Source organism: Macaca mulatta, chromosome 15 (genome assembly GCF_049350105.2).
Source record: "Macaca mulatta isolate MMU2019108-1 chromosome 15, T2T-MMU8v2.0, whole genome shotgun sequence".
Taxonomy (NCBI): Eukaryota; Metazoa; Chordata; class Mammalia; order Primates; family Cercopithecidae; genus Macaca; species Macaca mulatta.
Genome location: NC_133420.1, coordinates 103,768,364 through 103,783,872, shown reverse-complemented (window position 1 = coordinate 103,783,872; position 15,509 = coordinate 103,768,364). Strand labels below are relative to the sequence as shown.

General features: G+C 39.7%; 1 protein-coding gene across 1 annotated transcript in view; it reads right to left on the bottom strand.

The window, feature by feature from the left end:
• Window positions 1–15,509, bottom strand: part of TMC1 (transmembrane channel like 1) — a 174,169-nt gene that overhangs the window by 61,253 nt on the left and 97,407 nt on the right. Inside the window, exon 10 of the mRNA XM_015117946.3 lies at window positions 5,102–5,244. Coding sequence (XP_014973432.1) covers window positions 5,102–5,244 — 143 coding nt within the window. The remainder of the gene's footprint in view (window positions 1–5,101; window positions 5,245–15,509) is intronic.

Below are 15,509 nucleotides of genomic sequence, written 5' to 3'. Positions count from 1 at the left end.
GTCCATTCTGGCAAGAGGACAGCTTTTTATGTTGATTTTTATAATCTAGATGCAGTTCATAGAGCAGTAATATAAAATGGAAGGTGGTGACTTTATGTCATTCATACCTCATTGCTTTTCTGCTCCAAGCATTTTTGAAACAAGGTCAACTATAGTTTGAGGAAGATGAGATAATCATATGTTTTATGGGATTTGCCAGAATATCATGTCCTTTAGGCCAGGTCCACTTATCCTTCCATAACCTTCCCTAGGGTCTGAAATTCATCATTACATACATCAAACATTATGATCTCCAATGAAAATATCTCTGAGAAGTAAAATATTAGACTGGATTCTATGAGGCACTCTCACTGCTTTCTACTAAATAGATAAGGAGAAATTCCTTTGACAAAGAAAAAAATTAATTGGGGGTGAGAATGTGGGGAGGAAAAAGAAACAATTTCAATGTTAAAAAATTAAAGATGTCAAGAGACATGGAAGATATTTAGGTAGAGTATCAGGTAGGTCATGACTGTCTGGGTAAACACCAAAGAAGTGTAAAGAAAATGGACAAAGGCACTGACATCTAAGTAGAAGGGAGAAAATAGAGTCTCATTGATTTAGAAATGGTATGTGTGAAGCTGGCCATGATTTACCTTGGAATATGCAAGAATCTTGTAGAACAAGGACTTGGTTTTGATAGGTTTAATTGTTTTTTAACAAAACGTTTGGTCACTTGAGTCATATCAAGGCCATAAAACTCTAAGGGAATTTAACAACAGACAAGAAACTATTTTAATATAGAATTTTTTTTAAAAAAAAAGGCTACCCAGGATAAGACAGAGACATCACTCTATACTGATGATTGTTATCATCAATATAAATGAATCCACATTGGAAATTAGAAAAGCTAAGTCCTGGAATTAAAGCAAGGTGTTCAAAGCTCAGTTCTGCAAATTACTGGGTATTTGAACTTAGTCAAATCCTCAAACTCTGCTGAGCCTTAATTTCTCCATCCATCCAACAGGAATAACTAATGTGTACTCAACACAGTATATAAGATTGGTGGGAGGAACACATTGGCCTATGTAAGGAGAAGCACAGTACAGAGAGGTGGCAAGGTGTAGGGGGTAGAAGATATCTTTTGCTAGAAAATCTAAATTCAAAGAGGTCTTATAGTCAAATGACCTTGCGCAGTTCATTTAGGATCCCTGAGTTTTATTTCATTATCTGTAAAATTATAAAACTAATAGCTACTTTGCAATGTTTAGGGATTAGAAGTAGTGTAATTTAAACTGATTCATGACAGATGTTCAACAGATGTTAACTGTTATTATTTCAAGTAAAAATCATAATTATTGTTGCAGCTCCAGAAATATGGATGAACATACTGTCATTTTGCCAAATTTAAAAATATTTATCTGCATGTGTTGAGGCTGGTTTTTTATATATGTCGTTTATAATATATATCTCGTATATATAATATGTATGATAGTCTATGTAGACAAAAATTTTAACACCATTTCAGGGTTGTGTATAGCACATGATTTAAGTATCCAAGAATATTTGTTAGTCCATTTTATAAGTATTGTTATAGACAGGATCATAAACAGAAAAATTATATTTAATCCCAGGGAGCCCTGTGCTAAGGTTTGACTGTTGGTCTCCCCAAATGTCATGTAGAAATTTGATCTCAATGCTGGAGGTACCTAATGAGAGGTGTTTGGGTCATAGGGGAAGATTTTTTTATGAATAGATTAATGCCTTCCTTTGCAGGGGATAGTGAGTGAGTTCTTACTCTATTAGTTCCCACGAGAGCTGGCTGTTTAAAAGAGCCCAGCACCTTCCCATCTCTCTTTTGCCTCCTATCTCACCATCGTGATCTCTGCACATGCTGGTTCCCCTTTGCCTTCCACCATGAGTGGAAACAGGCTGAATCACTCACTTGATGCAGATGCTGACTCCATGCTTCTTGTACAGTCTGTAGACTGTCAGCCAAATAAACCTCTTTTCTTTATAAATTACCCAGCCTCAGGTATTCCTTTATAGCAACACAAAATGGACTAAAACAACTTACAAACAGGAAAAAGTCTTGAAAGAAGCCTATAAGGATAAAATAGCTATGAGTTTCTTATTAAGACATGTATTCCCAAAATGATTCAACTGTTTCCAGTAGTTTAACTGTTGTAAAACAGACCAGTAAAACCCCAGATTTTTAGCTTAGAGAATTATTTTTAATGGGAGCAGTTGGGTCCTGATGTCAAGCCACTTTTACTTTTTGACATAAAACTTTAAACTAATGAGGACAATATTTAAAGGAGCTGATGGTTTCTATGTTGTGTAACTTTACGTTATGCTGTTTTACTTTGCTTTTAATACTTATGTTTATATTTATCATGAAGATTTCTAAGCATATGATGTGGTTGAAAATGTACACTGACCTGGAAAGAAAAGGAAAAAAAGAAGGATAAAAGAAATGAATGAAGGGAGGAAGAAGAAAAGGGAAGGACTTAAAACTAAGGTGATCAACCATCTTTGTTTGTTGGGGACTGAAAGGTTCCCAAACACAAGACTTTCAGTTCTAAAACCAGGAGAGTCCTGGGTCAACAAAGTTAGTCATCTTATCTTAAAACTTCAAACTATTTTCTTGGATTTCTATCTTTTTATTTTATGATTTTGCTATTAAGTAACTAAAAATAGATATTTGCTCCCATTTTGTGAATGAATATGCAGAAGCTAACAGAATGAGCACAATGAAAAAATCTTGATGTGGCCTAGTCGATTTTAGAACTTAGGTTCCCTTCTATTCTGTTTGAGTAACGTATGCCATAAATCCACTCAAACTTATTCCAAGAGAATATTTGACTGGGATAGGAGTAGGAAGAGATGATTAGTGATTCTGTACAAAGATTTATATCTCATCAATTCTTTTCCTACTGAGTACTGTCCCATGGGCTGGTGGTGGGGTGAGAGTCATGTATTGTTTTCGAGTTGTCTTGCTGTTTGGGCAATGAGTTTAAACTACTTGCTAATCAGGTAAGGAGCAACCAAAGGTCCATGCCAGAGGAAAGGTTCAAGGCCACACTGGTTTGGTTGACAGAACATGAATGACTTTGAGGGGGAAAATGGATTTCATGCCCTGCAGCTATCCCAAATGGCATCTTTGAGCAACTTTAAAAAAGCCACTACTTCCTCTAGAGCCACTCTGCCCAATAGAGTGTTCCACCAACATCTGGCTACTGAACATTTGAAATGTGACTGGTATAAAATACACACCAGATTTCAAAGACTTGATACCTTCTGAAAGGCAGAGAATATCTCAACAATAATTTTATATTGCTTGTTAAAATGGTAATACTTTGGATATATTGAGTTAAATCAAATATATTTATTATTAAAATTAAATGTACCTATCTATTTATTTAATATGACTACTAGAAGTTTTAAACTTATATAAGTGACTTGCCTGGCATAGTGCTGCTCTAGATACTTTAAATTCATCTGCCAGAAAATAATTTATTAAACATACAAATCTACTGATGTACAACTGCATAACCATACATGACTGCCCTGTTTTGGGGAGCTATAATGTGGCCTCAACTCCTACTATGCTGGCCTTTTCTCTTCAATAAGCCTATGAATTATAATCCTAATAAAATAGTTAACATTTGTTTAATAATTTTCTCATCCAGGCATATTCTAAGTGCTTTGTATTAATTCATTTAGTCCTCACATCCATTACACCTCTATTACCAAGGGGAAACAGGAGAACAGAGCAGTTGAGCCATCTGCTAATGATTGTATAAATACATACAAGGTAGAGCTGGGATTTGAACCTAGGCAGAATGACTGTGGGGTACACAACCTGCACAGTTACCGAAAAAAGCTGAGTAATCGGACATAAGAAAATATTCTTCTCCACTGCCTATAGAAACTAAAGGAGCAACACAGAAATGATACTCATGAGGCCTCAGTAATGTAAATGATACCTCTGACTTCAGCCCAACCAGAGCAATATAGTCAAAAGACTAGAAAATATCTTTGATTTTTGGAATGTGATAGTAGTTTATCTGATGTACAGTCTCTTATATTTGAGGTCTCTGATTACACTTGAACAGGTTGATAAATGTCTTACATATAGGATTTCCCACAAGGTTTTAAGTCCCAAAAGAGCTTAAAAATGAAATATGGCAGTTTTCTCTGGAGGAACCTGTAAGTGAGGCAGGTTTAGGACACAAAGTGTGTCACAGACTGCTTCAGAGAGCTCCTGCTTAGGGTGACTCTGCACTTTTTCCCTCTTAGACCCTCAGGCAGAGGGGCCTCCTACAATGAGGGGAAAACTCATTCACCTTGAGCATAGTCAAATAAAAGAATGGCAACCTTACTTGAGATGTTTAAACTCTTCTCGTAAACTGGTTCAAAAAAAAAATTGGCTAAAGGGTCATTTTTCTTATATATAAACCCAAATAACTCTGCTAGGCTTCTGCAGTCTTTAAGTAGGGTATTATAAATATATTTTAGGCAGGGGGAAAAATGAACTGCAGTAATATCAGTTCTCCAGTGAAATTCCTCCCCATACTCCAATACATCTTTTCCCAAGACAAACCATGATTATACAGTTGATTGTGACGGTTTCATTGGGGACCATTCATTTTTTCTGTCTTACACAGCTAAAATTTTTTGGATGAGTGATTATTCCGGTTTTTTTTTTTTTAAATGAGTAGAGAACAATAGATTCTGCCTATTGAGCTGATTCTGCAAGTTAAAACCTCTCTGCACGCAAAAGAGGGGCCAGCAGCTGTTTCCCTGTCTTGCTGGCAACGTTAATTCGTACCTTCAAGTACAAAAATGCACATTTAAAAAATATGTTTAAACACAAGATAGACATGCAAGCATTAGTCTGACCCCATGAGATGACTCAAAGGCCTGTGTTTATGTTCAATTCTTTTGAAGATGTAATAGTCTAACATTAGTGTTGGTATTAAAACTACATTTCATCTCTTACAGACTCTGTTTCCTTTAGACATAAAATAGCAACAAAATTATATCCAATCCCCAAATTAATCCCTCCATTTGATTCCAGAAATCATTATTTGCTTCCCAAAAGACAAATCAAACTTACGCTTTGAGGACAACCAGAAAGCTGTATCCAATGCACATAATCCCCACTAGAAAATAGGAGAGCGGCAACCTGAAATTCATCCATCCAATTGTTCGTTTATTGTCATAATAGCCATAAAAGAGAACGGAATATTGTGCCAAACCCTGAAATCCAACAACAAAGCCACTTAGCAGATGTCATGAAGAGCAACTCAAAGGAAAAGATCAACTCTTAAGAGAAATAACAAAATGATGTTAATTTTCAAACTTGGGTCACAGCTCTGACATGAGCCCTATTGTTTTGCTCCATGAAGTGAATGTTTCAGCTGCCATGTTGACTGGCAGCTTTTTGGTTTATTTGAAAACCAGTGACTTCTAAATAGATAAAATTTTTAAGCAAATATAAGCTTGCTCAGCTGTGGAGCCATTACCGTGAAATGCCCTTTGATTTAAACATCAAAACACACTTAATGGTATCATTAGATTTACAATTTTAAGAGCTTGCTTAATACTGGGGGATGGGGATCTGAAAAATGCTTCCTCAAAGTGAGGTGGCAGATTTCCATTTCCAATCACCTGACCATAATTAGATCAGTTCTTCTTAAACCACAGAGGTTGTGTCTCAGCTCTCACTTCACAAAAATCAAAGAGCAGGTGAGATGACATTAGAACTCATCTGCACACTTCCCGTTCATCAAGACTATCACAGCATTCCCTTATAACAAGCATGTTTACTTGTGCATTAGATTCTCGTTCCTAAAAATTACCTGCCAGGGTTGAAATCATCCTCTCCCAAAGTCACCTGAATAACTCCCTCTTTATCCTCAGAACATTGGCATATTCTGATGCTGCTTCCTTTATAATATGCACCTTTTTCCTTCCTCACATTCACTGTTTTTCACTCTCAGCATTGAAGCATTGTTACTGTATCACTACAGCTATCCAGTCCCCAGTGCCCCTCTTACTTCTCTGTGACAATAACTATGCTTTGTGAAATGAGAAGATAATCACTTTTCAATATGTGGCTTCCTCTTGAGATCAGGTGAATCAACCCTGAATCTTAGAAAACCCAGTTGGTTGTCTTTAACATCATTTATACCAACCCAGGGACTTTGACACTCACAGCCAAAGAAGGGAAGTGAAGTCAGGGAGAGTGGAGGTATGGAAAAGAAAGAAGAAATGTCATGGATGCTAATTCCTAGAGGAAGAATTAAGAGAAGTAATTTAGAAAATTGCCTTTAACAAAGATCATGGCTAACTCAAATCGGAGGCCAATAGAGACCTGAAAAAACTATTGCTTTCAAAATATGGGGCACATTTTCTCAAATACTATACTCTATAAGAACTAGAACAAAATAAAATCTCCAAATAATCTCAGAGGAACTTGGGGGCTTAACTTGGGACTGCATGGAATGAATCATACGTAAACACCAAAGGTCTGGGCTTCCCTGGGCCACGCAGGCCTGTATCTGCATTTTTCAGTTCAAGAAAAAATAAAGCCAACTTGTGATGTTTAATTGTATGTGTCAACTTGAGTGGGCCATGGGGTGTCCATATTAAACACTCTTTCTGGGTTTGCCTGGGAGGGTGTACCTGGATATGATGAGCAGTTAAATAGGTGGACTCAGTAAAGTAGATTGCCCTCCCCAACATGGTTGGACATCATTTTATCCACTGAGGACAAAAAGACGAAGAACAAAAGGAGGAAGGAGCGATTTGCTCCTTTTTCTCCTGCCTCACTCACTGCTTGAGCTGGGACATCTCATCTCATCTCCTCCTGCCCTCAGAGTGGGATTCAGACCATTGGCTCCTCTGGTTCTCAGGCCTTCAGATTCAGACTGAATTACAGCACTGGTTTCTCTGGGTCTCCAACTTGCACATGGCAGGTTAGCAGATTTCTCAGCCTCCATGATTGTGTGAGTCATTTCCTCAAAATGAATCTCTTATATCTGTAATAAATCTATTATTTACATTAACTTATAAATTACATATATCTGCCAGACACGGTGGCTCACACCTGTAATTCCTGCACTTTGGGAGGCCAAGGCAGGCAGATCACTTGAGGTCAGGAGTTCAGGACCAGCCTGGCCAACATGGCGAAACCCTGGCTCTACTAAAAATACAAAAATTTGCTAGGTATGGTGGCACATGCCTATAATCCCAGTTCTCAGGAGGCTGAGGCAGAAGAATTGTTTGAACCCAGGAGGTGCAGGTTGCAGTGACCCGAGATCACACCACTGCACTAAAGCCTAGGTGACAAAGTGACAAAGTGAGACCCTGTCTCAAAAAAACAAAAACCCAACAAATTTATATATATATATATATATAAAGATTTATATAATCAATTTAAGTAATAATGATAAATCCAAATAAATTTATTGTATAAATACTAGATTTATACAATAAATTTTATATATGTGTGTGTCTGTGTGTATACATATCTTCTACTGGTTATATTTCTCTGGAGAACCCTGACTAGGATTGCAACCCAAAAGAACATTTAGGGATAAACAACCAGTAGAAACCTCAAGCAGAGGGAGTGGGTGAGCTAATCTCACATCTAAGGTAAGACATGGATTGACCAACTGCCCAAGACCCAGAAATCTTCATCCCAGGAGAATATGCTTGGGAGGATTTCCCATCTCCCAGGTACATGACATCTTCTTGTTTCACATTTATCTAGTTAAGATCTCTGCTTCTTCCCACTTGTGTTAAATCCAATCTCCTTCTATTGTGTCTTAAACCTTTATGCTGGTTCTTCTGTCCCAGGGTGACAATAACAGAACGTGCTAAGTATAAACACTTAGTCTCTTGTTTGGTTTAAAGATTATATCCTGACCTGTTTATTTAACCCTCATGGGACAACACAACAATTTCCAAATGTCTCTGTTTTTCATTGCCCTATCTCTTTGCCACAAACCACAAACGTGACACTCAGTGACAATGGTTGCTGTGATACGTAACATCACCGTATACATTTCGTGAACATTTAGCACTTGCCAAACACCTTGTTTTATCTTACAGAGTCCTCAGGGGAACACTCTGAAGTTGCTGCTACTAGGATGATCGTATCCTCCACTCTTGATGTTTTCTTCCATGTGAAGACCCATTAACCTAACACTCCCGGCCACCCTCCACTGCCTCACTCTAGCCTGGGGGAAAAGCGACTGATTTGACAGTAGAGCGTGGGTGGAGAAATGCGGACATCTCTTCCTCCTCTTGAGAGGGCACATGCTGTGCTCTGCCCCTCCAAGGAGAGGCCTGTCGTGGCAGAGAGGTCTGGCTGTGAAGTTCACTTGTCCATAAAGACACTACATTCTTTTATGTCAGCTTCGACAATAATAAAGGGGGCATGTTGACCTCCACTGGTCTTACCCTTTGTTATATTTCTGGTTAGCTCACAATCTTGTTGGACAAGGGAGGAATTATTATTTACCATAATTTTCCCCTCTCCTGCACACACAAAAGTTCAATAGCTACTATCACTATACCTATTTTACAGATGAAGAAACTGAGCCTTAGAGAGGTTAAGTAATTTGTCCAAGTTCACATAACTAATGAGTGACAGTGTCTGAACTTGAACTGAGTCTAATCCAAATCCTATATGCTTAACCACTGTACTATACTGCTTCTCCTGTGCTTTCTTTATCTAGCAAGAGTTATATCATGCTAGTGCCATACCTTTTTGGTGAAAGAAACAAGAAACTCTATGAACCTATTACGGACTTTGATCTACACCCCTAGACTGGTCCCTGGTGGTGCCAGGGCCTCTTGGAAAGAACCCCAGGCATCCCTTTTGAGAATATTTCAGAGGGGGTCACCCCCACCTGATATCTTTTATCTAATTCATAATGACAATATTGGGATTAAAAGACACACTGAAAATATCATAAAAGGAGAAAGTAGATATAGAACAAGCATCTGGTGAGCTTGTTAGGTTAGCACAATAGCTACTAGGGGCAGCCAGCTCATCTGGCATATGTACCATTCAACATATGTTCAATGGCTGGCACTTCATAAATATTAGATCATAACCAAAGCCCGAGAATGGCTCTGGTTTGGTTTTGTTTTTCTGAATGGGGGCAGGCAGAGTCATGATTAGTTTGCAAAGGTTTCTGCAGTTTGCCTATTTGATATATATGAAGTCAAATCTATAAATGAATATTGTTAAAAAGCACAGTTTTTGTTTATTTATTTATTTTTAATTAATTAACTAATTTTCTATTACACTTTAAGTTCTGGGATACATGTGCAGAATGTGCAAGTTTGTTACATAGGTATACACGTGTCATGGTGGTTTGCTGCACCCATCAACCCATCATCTACATTATGTATTTCTTCTAATGCTATCCCTCCCCTAGCCCCCAACCCCCTGACAGGCCCCAGTGTGTGATGTTCCCCTCCCTGTGTCCAAGTGTTCTCATTGTTCAACTCCCACTTATGAGTGAGAGCATGCAGCGTTTGGTTTTCTGCTCTTATGTTAGTTTGCTGAGAATGATGGCTTCCAGCGTCATCCATGTTCCTGCAAAGGACATGAACTCATTCATTTTTATGGCTACATAGTATTCCATGGTGTATATGTGCCATATTTTCTTTATTCAGTCTATCACTGATGGACATTTGGGTTGGTTCCAACTCTTTGCTATTGTGAACAGAAGAGCACAGTTTTTAAAGGCTTTATCCAATACATCTTTGTAGCATGTTGAGGGATGGCTTTAAATACAACTTGAAAGGCTTAGAAGGAGAATGCTCCCCATCTTCTACCCAGTGGCATGGCACACTCCACTCATCTTTCCCTGTCCCTTGAAACTACAGCAGCAGACATCTGGAAGTGACTAAAATAGCAATGACTCCTAGCCCAGCCAAGTTTCTATTCAATTTTGATGTCAGCACATGCTGCTTTCCCCATGGGAGCACTCTCCCACCCCAAAATCTGTGACAGAGAAACCAGAGTCAGCGCCAAGTTCCCAGTGAGCACAGAAAATTTCTGTCCAACTCTGGGGTGCCATGCTCGTGTGTTGTCTATTAAGACTCTAATTTCTGTTTGAATGCTGCAGCTGGTCCAGTCCATAATCACCGACACATTTCCACAAGAAAGACTGTTTTTATTATGGTTACCAGGGCTCGATTCACACATTTACTTTCCTAACTAACACTTATTGAGAACTTACTATTTGCCCAATATACATAGATGGATTAGAAGACAGGATTACAGAGGCCCCCAAAAGGCTCCGCATGCAAAACATCTCCTTCATAATTATCTGTTGTCTGAAATTATATTAGAACTGCATCCCTTTGGTGTATCTCATGATTACAAATAAATGTTCACCATGAAAGATAACACTCTATCCGCAGGATGATCAGTGAATTTCTTCATTCTTAGTAGCTCTTGTTAATTTGTAGTAGCTGTCATACCATTATTTTGAAAGACTGTATAAGGTAAAACTGGTAGGAAAAGAAGGTATAATTTTTGAAGCATATCTGCTGAGGGTATGTGAGGGGAGGTAACACTGCAAGATTCAAGTCTGGGTGTATTTCTACTTTTCTCTGAGTTGTTGCTGATTATTTACACCTTAGCATGAACGAAGGTTTCAAGTGTGGATGAAAGACAAGGACTGGCACTCAACATTTCATAGAGTAGGACACAACATACGAGAGAAACAAGGAGTGAAAAGGCTAATTACACCCAGAACAAACCTCAACTGATCTCACAAGAACAGCAGCCATCCCTGCCCTCATGGGCTGTATGCTGAGAGCAGTGCATGGCCACACTCCTCCTCCTCTCCAGGCAGACCCATTAGGCTTCTGCCTAATACTGTGCTCATCTCTGAGTTTTTTCTTTTCGTTTTTCTCCAACCCAGATTCATAGACATGAAACAGGCGTTCTATGGTTCTTTTTTTTTTTTTTTTTTTTTTTTTGAGATGGAGTCTTGCTCTGTCGCCCAGGCTGGAGTGCAGTGGCGCGATCTCGGCTCACTGCAAGCTCCGCCTCCCGGGTTCACGCCATTCTCCTGCCTCAGCCTCCCGAGTAGCTGGGACTACAGGCGCCCGCCAGCACGCCCGGCTAATTTTTTTTATTTATTTATTTATTTATTTATTTTTTTTTTTATTTTTTATTTTTAGTAGAGACGGGGTTTCACCGTGTTAGCCAGGATGGTCTCGATCTCCTGACCTTGTGATCCGCCCTTCTCGGCCTCCCAAAGTACTGGGATTACAGGCGTGAGCCACCGTGCCCGGCCGGTGTTCTATGGTTCTTAACGGGGATAGTGTAGATTACAAAGAGGAAGCTGAGCCGAGCCTAGGCAGATCTAATTTTCAGCAGAGGGAATCAAGTTGTGTTAAGGACAGTAGACAGTGATCTCTGCCCCTCAAACAGCTGTGAAGGAGGCAGTTCCTTTTGGTGTCCATCCTTCCATGCTTGTATTGGTACCCTCGTCCCCCTGCCTCCTGCCTAGACAGGGGACATGGCTGCTGCCCCACTTCCACTTTCTTGCTGTGGATACAAGTTCCTTCCTTCTGTTTCCTTGTCCCTCCAACAAATGGGAATTTTCATGAGCTAAGTATCCTGAAGAGGCATTTAAAGAAGCATCTGCTATGTACCGGAGACGTGCTGATATGCTGATATTTCTTTTTTTTTTTTTTTTTTTTTTTTTGAGACAGAGTCTTGCTCTGTCACCCAGGCTGGAGTGCCGTGGCGTGATCTCGGCTCACTGCAAGCTCCACCGCCTGGGTTCACACAATCTCCTGCCTCAGCCTCCCGAGTAGCTGGGACTACAGGCACCCACCACCATGTCTGGCTAATTTTTTGTATTTTTAGTAGGACGGGGTTTCACCATGTTAGCCAGGATGGTCTCGATCTCCTGACCTTGTAATCTGCCTGCCTTGGCCTCCCAAAGTACTGGGATTACAGGTGTGAACCGCTGCGCCCAGCCGAGATGTGCTAATACTTTACACACATAATCTCATGTATTTTTTATACAAGCCTGGTAGCTAGGCTTGTATAAATGGTATTTTATACATGGCAACTACAAGGTTCAGGATGATAGTCTAATATTTCACAGGTCACATGTGGCAGGATTCAAACCCAGGTTTGTTGGAATCTCATGTCTAGTTTTTGTCATTATGCTACACTGCATTTTTAACTCTTCTGGCTTCTAAAGAAAGTAGTTCCATTTGCCTTTTGGGCCATGGCCCATGCCTGATACTAACAGTGGAAATTCTAGACCCTATGTCCAACGCCATTACACATCTCACTCCACTTGCATGTCTCACAGGAAGCCTGAACATAGCACATTCAAGAAAGTTTCCCAAACCTGCTCCTTCCCCCTATCTCAGGTGCGCTCCACTGCCTGTAGGATAAAGTCTGACTTGAGCATAATGAAATTGTTCTCCCTGGTTAGGCCCTTTTTTGAATTTATTTTTTTTAGTATGACAGGCTCACTTCTTGCCACTCTCCTCTCTCCCTAAATACGAACTTTGCTGAATCACTCTTGGGTGTTGACAGCATAGCACCATCTCATGCCTCCAAGCCTTTGTGCATGCTGATCTCTCTGCTTGGAATTCGTTTCCCAATTGCCTGCCCCATTCTGGAGCCTGCTCTATTCCCGCCCTTTCTTTAAAACTGGTTTAAGATACCTGTAAAGCCTTCGTTGAGCTCTCGACCACAGCCAGTTGTGATGGGGTAATGAATGCCCCTTCCTTTCTCTCAGCATTTCCTTCAGAGGCACGGAGCTTCACTCAGTGCAATATGCCTCAGCCTTTCTCTGTCCCTAGACTCACTCCACCCCAGGAGAGGTGTAGTGATTTCTCTTGATAAACTGGGAACGAATTAACTGGGCAGGCCCAGCCCAAACATATCTTTCTTCCTCTAGGAAATAAGTTGCCCTCGAGAGCCGGGCGCGGTGGCTCACGCCTGTAATCCCAGCACTTTGGGAGGCCGAGGCGGGCGGATCACAAGGTCAGGAGATCGATACCACGGTGAAACCCCGTCTCTACTAAAAATACAAAAAAATTAGCCGGGCGCGGTTGTGGGCGCCTGTAGTCCCAGCTACTCGGGAGGCTGAGGCAGGAGAATGGCGTGAACCCGGGAGGCGGAGCTTGCAGTGAGCTGAGATCCGGCCACTACACTCCAGCCTGGGCGGCAGAGCGAGACTCCCTCTCAAAAAAAAAAAAAAAAAAAAAAAAAAAAGCTACTTAAAATATTGGATAAAATTACTTTCAGGCTATGTGTACATGGTGTATATGAAACTAAATGAATGTTGTGTTTAGACTTGAGTATCATTTTCAAGGTATCTCATTATGTATATGGAAATATTCCAAAATCTGAAAAAAATTGAAATATAAGACACTTCTGGTCTCAAGCATTTTGGATAAGGAATACTCAGCCTGTACTGTGTGCCACATACTCTGAGCTATCTGCTGCTTCATGCATTATCGCATTTAATGCTCTTTGTGGTGGATACTGTTATTTTCTCCATTTCACATATAAGAACACTCTTGAGCTTAGTCTCAGATATAAATACCCACCATGAAGAGGGTTGTGAAGTGAGGGACCTTACTTACCAATCACAGTTCACTGCATGATGCAGACATTGGAGAAATAGAGCTATTAAAATCACTACTAACCCCAGCAATGATGCATGCCAAATTAATGACTGATACCAGCATGCAGTAAGCCTGTAAGTGAATAAAATCAGTGTAATGGCTTTCTGTTATTTTCTTGACCTTTAAATATTCTCTCATTGCCTTAGGATTGTTTCAGGCAGGCCTAGAAATAAATATCATAGAACACTCTGGTTTCTGTATCCTCTGCCGACCTATAAACTGTATTTCACCAAACTGGATATAAGAGAGCTGTCAAGGGCAGTGATACAATCTTGGGGAGCACACTCATCATCCAAACTCTTTCCCTCTACTTCCCTCTGAATTTGCCTCTCAGACCCTCTTGTCTACTCATTAGTAACTCTCTTACAGCAATTTTTCTGTTTGTCTTCCTCAACTGAGTCACTAGCTTTCAAACCCCAAATGGACTTTTTTGCTCCAAATTTTCCATTTCAGTTCATTGGGAAATTCAGAAGTATTTAAACTTCAGAAATCTATACATAAAAATACAAAGACTTTTTGTTCATATTTTTAGTCCTTCCTTTCTCTGGTATGCCATAAAAAGCAGAAAAAGTCAGTGATCACAGTCCTTGTTCTTATTAAGCAGATCGGAAGTTTGTCATTTTGCTCATCAGAGGAAGAGAATGAGAAATGAAAACAGTGGTAAGGTGACATAGTAATGTATTGTTTGCAATTTGAAAGTGAGAGAGATAAATAAAGGGAGGAATAAAGGGAGGGGAGGAGGAAGAGATGGAAGAAATTAGGAGTGATAGAAAAGAGAAATAAAAGGGAAGAGGTAAAATCCAACTCAGGGGCCATCTCTTCTGTAAAACCCAGACCCACCTAAGAATAAATAAGAACCACTTACTCAGGGTTCCCCAGAATCTTTCTTCCTTTTTTAAAATTTTGCTAACTTTATGGACAGCATCTTGTATACTGGTTGCCTACGTGTCTTCCTTCTAATATCATGAGTACCCTGAGGTCAAGAATCATGTCACATTCATCTTTGTAAAACCTATGTATGTTTATAATTCAGTTTAAAAAATGCTGAATTGAAATGGAAAGTCCAACTGACAGGGGTGACTGAAGATTACAAACGCCACATATTTGTCGCTCTCATTGTGTCTTATGCTAATTTGATAGCTTGCTTTGTTCACTCAGAGATGGGAAAGCTTTCTTAAGGTTTGCATGTTCTGGTACTCCTCACATAAACTGGTCCTGTGGTTCTTACTTCAAGGCTCTACAAATCATCCCCCTCACTCAGGATTGTCAGTCAACGAGACTCATTTAGCCTCTACTGGATGAGGACTAGGTTACGGGCTGAAAAGATGTAGCAGACCTGATTCATTCTTTGGGAAACTCACAATTTAAGGAGGCTAAAAGTAGAAATCAAAATGTTTGTAAGATATACATATTAACACTATAAACAGGAAGTCTGTTTTTTCCCTCCTTCATTCTGCAATCTGTATAAAATTTTATTCTCATTGTCTAGCCTCCAAAAATTACTTGAATTATCAATTCCTCAATTTCTACCTGGGTACTTTCCCACCCATATGCTTCCAAACATTTCTAATCTAGTCACTACTAAAAGAAGAATATGTGGAATTACATTGTTGTCAAAGACTTGACTCATACATATAGTCCAAAATGGTTTTTCTATGGAAAGGAGTTCTTCCGCAGAATGAACTCGGAATGCAGGGTCCTTTGCACTCCCTTTGCTCTTACCTCTGGATTTAGTAGTCAATTCCCAGAAAATGGGAGCCCACATGGAGACCCAAAGTGTCCCCATGAAAATGGGAAAGTACCCAGTTTTTCCACAGAGTAATAAT